This window comes from Halyomorpha halys, unplaced genomic scaffold, assembly GCF_000696795.3.
Source record: "Halyomorpha halys isolate HHAL.00 unplaced genomic scaffold, Hhal_1.1 Scaffold254.1, whole genome shotgun sequence".
Lineage (NCBI taxonomy): Eukaryota > Metazoa > Arthropoda > Insecta > Hemiptera > Pentatomidae > Halyomorpha > Halyomorpha halys.
The window spans coordinates 529,532-535,952 of NW_027109499.1; the positions used below are offsets into that span (position 1 = coordinate 529,532).

General features: G+C 26.2%; 1 protein-coding gene across 2 annotated transcripts in view; it reads right to left on the reverse strand.

The window, feature by feature from the left end:
* Positions 1 to 308: 308 nt before the first annotated feature.
* Positions 309 to 6,421, reverse strand: part of LOC106680319 (uncharacterized) — a 17,651-nt gene continuing 11,538 nt past the window's right edge. For both annotated transcript variants that reach the window (XM_014419911.2, XM_014419910.2), the window contains exons 10-12: positions 5,592 to 5,633; positions 3,205 to 3,350; positions 309 to 1,476 (exon numbers count right to left, since the gene is read on the reverse strand). In XM_014419911.2, coding sequence (XP_014275397.1) covers positions 1,406 to 1,476; positions 3,205 to 3,350; positions 5,592 to 5,633 — 259 coding nt within the window. In that variant the 3' untranslated portion in view covers positions 309 to 1,405. The remainder of the gene's footprint in view (positions 1,477 to 3,204; positions 3,351 to 5,591; positions 5,634 to 6,421) is intronic.

Below are 6,421 nucleotides of genomic sequence, written 5' to 3' on the forward strand. Positions count from 1 at the left end.
TTCTAAATCCATACTGAAATAATGACTTTAGTTATTTAAACTGGAAAAAAAAATCACAAAAAGTTTATACAATAATGATAGAAACCTTTGTGAGATATTAATATAATTATTATTATTTTTTTAAAAAATATATAAATGTTTAAATTCTTGTGCAAAGAAATGGGGCTCACTAAAGTGTATTTAAAAAAATATATATATTTTCATGGTTGTAATAGTTTCTCTAAACATAAAAATCTAAAGGTATAAATATAATTCATTGTAAAAAAAACAAAACAGGAAATTCTAAAAAATGGCTTAGTAAAAATAATTACAAATAAACTTTGTTACATATGTTAGAACTATTTAACTATGAAAATAAAAGTTCTAAATCTAAATTTAAATCATGAATTTAGTATCAACTTTTGAACAGTTAAACTAAGAAAATAAATTGTTATAATGACAGAAACCTTTGTAAGATATTGATGTAATTATTTTCTTTTAAAGAATATATAAATTTTTAAGTTCTTTGTAAAAGAAACTTTGTTCAATAAAGAAAAAATAATTATTTTAATGCATGACAAACAAAATAAATTTAAGATTTAAAGACCTAAGTGAAACAAAATGGTCAAAATACAAAGAGTAGGGATAGTACTAATAAATAAAATAATTGATACTACAACATTAGCTTAATTACAATCCAGGTTAAAAATAAATGAATAAAAAAAAAATTCAGCATAGCTAGTAGAGTGGTCAGTTATAGAATTAGTCAATAAAAAATGTCCCCCATACAAGTTATAGTATAAAAACAAACTGTTTTAAAATTGTACCTTAAAAAAATTATATCTAAAATTTAAAACACAAAACAAAAATAATATGAATGTTAAAATTCTTGTACAAAGAAACATTTTGTTCATTTAATGTGTGTTTCAAGGGGAAAAAAGTATGCATGATTTTAACAAAACAAATTTAACCCAATATCCAATGACCTAAGTGAAACAAAATGGTGAAAATATCAAGTCGTGATTGCATTAATAAATAAAATAATTTATTCTACACCATTAGCAAAATTAAAATCCAGGTTAAAATACAAAAAAGGAATTTTCACAAAAATGAATTGAAAATAATTCAACATAACCAGAAGTGTGGTCAATTACAGAATTATTTTAACATATAAAATAAAAAATTTGTCCTAAAAAAGTTATAGTATAAAAAAAAATGTTTACTTATAACACTATAAAGCATACTTCAAAAACATTGTTCAGATTGAAAAAAAAAAAATAATAATAATAACATAAAGTAAAAACCCTTAGAACTAATTTTGTTCTAAGCATAGAAAAAAATTGTAGATGTTATAAAAATTGGAAAAAAAAAAAAAATTAACAGAAAGAAATGGGGAAGCACATTCACCCAAAAGAGGGAACAGCATTCACCATCCAAGCTGGCGTATCATTAAAACAGCTGCTGTTCTTTTGGCTTCCTTAGCTGTCTCACCGAATGCTGGAAAAATAAAATAAAATTATATGTAGTGAAAACGAGTATAGTATGTCTAAAATGAGTTTACAACAGGGACAAGCTAAGCTGGTCCTAGATGAACCCTGTAGGGCCAAAGCGATGAACTGCTTCAGCTGGATAGAAGTTCTCTTAGGATATTACAGGGATCTACACACCGTATTTGTGGGTTTGAGGCTCTGTTTGGGGCGAACTGTGTGGTTGATCCCAAGCAGTGAGCTGATTAATCTCTCAAGTCAACTTAGATTCCTAGAATCTTCAAATGTTAAGCTTTAGCACGTTGACTGCCACAATACTTTTCAAGATTTCAGTCTGGGAAGCCAATTTAAGTTTGGTCAGTTAAGCCAAGTAAGCAAACTATAAGTTATCTCGTAGTTGGCAGTCAACGTGTTAACGAGCTCATCACAATGTTGTGGTGCTAATTCCAACATTGTCGTAATGTTATTGGCGCATAATCGGCCTTATTGGCCGCTGTGCTTCTATGCTAAATTAAAAAAGTATAAACAAATGTTGTACTTGTTTGTTTTTATTATTATAATTTTGCTTCAATTTTTCTTTTACTTTAATTTTCATTTTACAACATCCAGGAAAAGAAGTCCATGTCCGGTTGACTGAGTGGAGAGAAGATAGAAGAGTGGGGGTCGGTAGGAGAACATTTACCATTATGCACCCTTCTGCCTCCAATACCCACAAGCAAATTCATCTTAGATTTACTATACCTTATACAATAAAACTTAACAAATATTCTTTTAATGGACAATGTTATCAAGAGCCCGATGAAATATATATCTTGTGGCTTTGATGATAAATGGTCTCTATTTATCATCTAAGGATTGCATAAAAAATATTAGAAATAATCTTTACTTTTAATACTAAAACTATTTTATAATATATAAAATGATTGGCCGTATTATCTTAAATTATGAAGATGGTCAGGGGATGGTCAAAAAGAAAACAAAAAATAGATAACTATTTTTTGTTTTCTTTTTGACCATCTTCTTCATAATTAAAAACTATTTTAATAATGAAAATAAAAGTTTCTAAATCTATATTGAAATGATGTTAGTTTTTTAAACATTTAACTAAGAGAAAAAATACTTAATATTTTATAATGACAGAAACCTTATTATCGAATATTAATGGAATTAATGAGGAGAAGATGGTTGGGGGTGCGGTCAATGAAAAACACAAATAAGTTCGATTAACTTATTTTAATGTGCCAACGTTTCGGCTAGAGTTTCTAGCCTTCTTCAGGGCTAAAAACAGAACAAGATAACAACCACAGTAATTATAGATCATCATCCACGGTCAACTATCTCTCATAATTAATGGAATTACTTGATTTTAACAAATTAAATATAAAAGTTTAAGTTCTTGTACAAAGGTTTTCAATAAACTTTATTAAAATTTTTTTTTTCATTTTTCAACACTTTGATAATAAATAGAGACCAAATTTTGTGTATAGAACACTCAAAATTCAACTTTATACTTAAACTTATAAAGTTGCTCGTTAAATACTCACAACTAAGAAATAAGACTGAAAATGAAAACTGACATTATAAATTGCCACTAAGCACTACCAGGTCAATCACAAAAAGTTAAAACACCTCAAAAATTAAGAGTCCATTTGAATTTTCCAACTAATAGAACTCAGAAAGCATGACCAAGTACAATTTCTTAATTGATAACATTATCAATAAAAATTAATTTACAAACCTTCAGTGTTACTGTCGACAAGTGTGCAAACAGCTTTGATATGGCCTCCGTCCTGATAAAAATTGTATGACGGCGGATCACATCGGAAATGCATACATGCCTCTTGTAAGTAGCCAATCGGGTTCACTTCTTTCAAGCAGATTTTCCTACAGTATATTTTAAATATTTTTAAGTAACTGAAAACAAAACTTTTAAAATCTGAAGTTGAAAACAAATCTAAATTAGAAAACTATTAGTTTTTTAAAATTAAATAATTGAAGGATAAGGTTTCTATTGTTTTTTTATCTATTTTGAGTACTATCAGCAAGGATTACTTTTACTCCTTGCATGTTTACTTTATTACACCTGATAAAAGTTTCACATTTGAAAAATGGTGGGATATTTATAATAATAAATAAAAATTCAAGTCAGTTCAAATTTTTTTGTTTATAAGTCTAAACCTGTCACAAAAACCATGATGAAGATCAGCAGTGTGAGTTGAAATGTTGGCGTTATAAATGGAATATATAGTAAAAGTGAGTATTGAGATCATGCAAAATTTTAAATTCAAATTTTCGGAGGATATACATGTTGATTATTTACCAGGGTAATTTAGTTGAAACTGAATATTACTAATGATAAAGAAAAAAGTGATTTAGGACTGGTTATGAATGAAAATGAGAGGACTGCATTGGAATTTAAATAATTTAATAGTGGATTATATGAATGGATTTGAATTTAAGTGCAGAATTAACTTTAACTTTTAACAATAGAATTAAATAGACAAAATAAAAAAATGTTTAAAAAAACAAAAACAAATTAAATTTGGCCAAATTAAGATGTTTTGTTTCTATTTTTACTTTGAATATTTAAATATTGGAATAAATTATTTAATTGATCGATTAATATCGTCATTGTTTCATGCTGGCTGGATGGATCTTTCTTGTTTTCTTTCTTCATTTATTGCCATGTCTCTTACTTCTTATCTTTTTTTTTTATGCTCGACTCTGGTTGAGCTTAACTTTATTAACTCATTGTTCATAAGGGAAAATGAATGAATTAAATGTAATTATTTTTAATTGAAGTTGTTGAAGCAACATAAAAGTAAAAATGTTATAATTTTATTAGTTTAGTCAATTTGTAAAATCGACATGTAAATCGATTTATTCCAACTATATAAGTAGAATTGCCACTATATAGAATCAATTTTCTTAAACACAGCACAAAGGATTTTGATTAAACTCAACAGTTGTAAAACTAAACAGTCTTAAATACTTGAAAGGTCATATCCTCAGTGAAATTGTTTGAAAAATAACCAACAAATTTTGAAAAAATTTAATTTTGCTTATTTGAAGTAAATAGCCAGTTCTCATCATTAAAAATAATAAAAATTATATAAAATATTAACAATTTTATAAATAATTAAAGGAAAAACAGAGACAAGTTTGAACCAGAAAGTCAAGACCGATCTCTTCTGATTGTATTCATTTTCAATCTATTTTTTTTTTTTTTGTTAAAATGATGTATTCTTGGCTGAAACAAAGTTGATACAGTGTTATCTTAGTAATCCGAACCTATTGCTGCAGGAACATGTTCGAATAACTGAAAAGTTCGAATTACAGAAAATATTAGGAAAAATGTAAAAAAAAAAAAATCAACATTATGAATGTACTCAAGTATTTTTATTTATTTAATTTTTTTAAAAATATTTTATTAGAAATTTGACAGATTAAAGTTTTAAAAAATTAAAAAATTTTAATAAGAGTGTTCAAATACAAGTGAAAAAAGTATAAATAAAAATAAAAAATACTCTTTGCATGGATTTATTTAAAATGGCGATAAAAAAAAAAAAAAAAAAAAAAAAAATGAGTTTACCAACAAAATTTGTATTATACATATTTCTACTGATAATTGAATTAGTTTTACAGATTAATATTATTTATACAATAGATATTATGAATTTATAATTACAACAAAATATATTATGAACACTTTTATAAGAATTAGATTACCCAATATTGAAACTGTCAAGATTTCCACTTTCCATTTTCAAGGTGATTACAATAACTTGCCTGCAAATTGTAAAGTTAAAAATGTCCTTTACGTATGCCCACTTTTATTTGAAAACAAAAATGTTACTTAGATTTCAAAAAAAGTAACTTTTTTTCCGTCATTTCAGATTACTAGAATATTCAAAGTACCAAGATTACACTGTATTTGTTATTTTAACCTCGAGAAATCCTTAAATACGAATTTTTATGTTAGTTAAAATTTGTGTGATACTCTCATCACCTTAATTTAGATAACAGAATTTGTTTACTAGTAGCTATTAGGTTTTATGAAAATGAGAAACAAATAAAATGATTCCTATAAGCAAGTTATATCATGATTTCAAATTTCTACATTACCTTCCCAATGTTTGGATTCCATCAGTAAACATTCCAACAGATCTGAAATAGAAAGATAAAAGTATAGCAATATTTATTTAAACGAAAATTTGTCTACTTCAAATAATATATAATATTTAGTTCTATTTATTTCTCCTAAAGCAGACATCGATGCCTTACTTCACAGTGATGCTAAGTATGTTTCCATTAACTTGATGAAACTTACAATTAAAGGTTCTCTCACTTAAGAAAATTACAACTTTAAATTTTTTTTTTTGACTGAACAGATTTAGATGATATACCTAAATCTGTTTAGTGAAAAAATTAATTCAAAGTTGTAATTTCTCTAAAAGGGAGAACCTTTAACTGTATTTTTTGTAACATTAGAGGAAATGTTCTTAGCACCACTATGAAGTAAGCAACCGACATAATAAAAAAACAATCATGATCTAACTGCATCAATTAACTCATGTTATCCATAAATCATTAAAGCTTTATTTGATTTTTTTATTTAAATAGCTGACCCGACAATGCTTTGCTATTACTACATTTGAGGATGTATATAGATCATATATGTTTTACCACATAACACAACGCTCTGTCTATATCAAATAGTGATATAGAGGATATGTCCTATAAAGGTACATGTTGAGAAATTAAAATTATAGATAAAACACATTCACAAAAATATGGGTTGGTTCCTCATTGTGTATATGGGTTAAATTGTAATTACTGTTTTATTCACTTTCAGTTTATTGAAATGCCCTTAAATATAATTTAGTTTAGATAATACCAATTCCGTGCATAATAAACTAATTCATACAAATAAATGACTGGACTGCCAACATTCA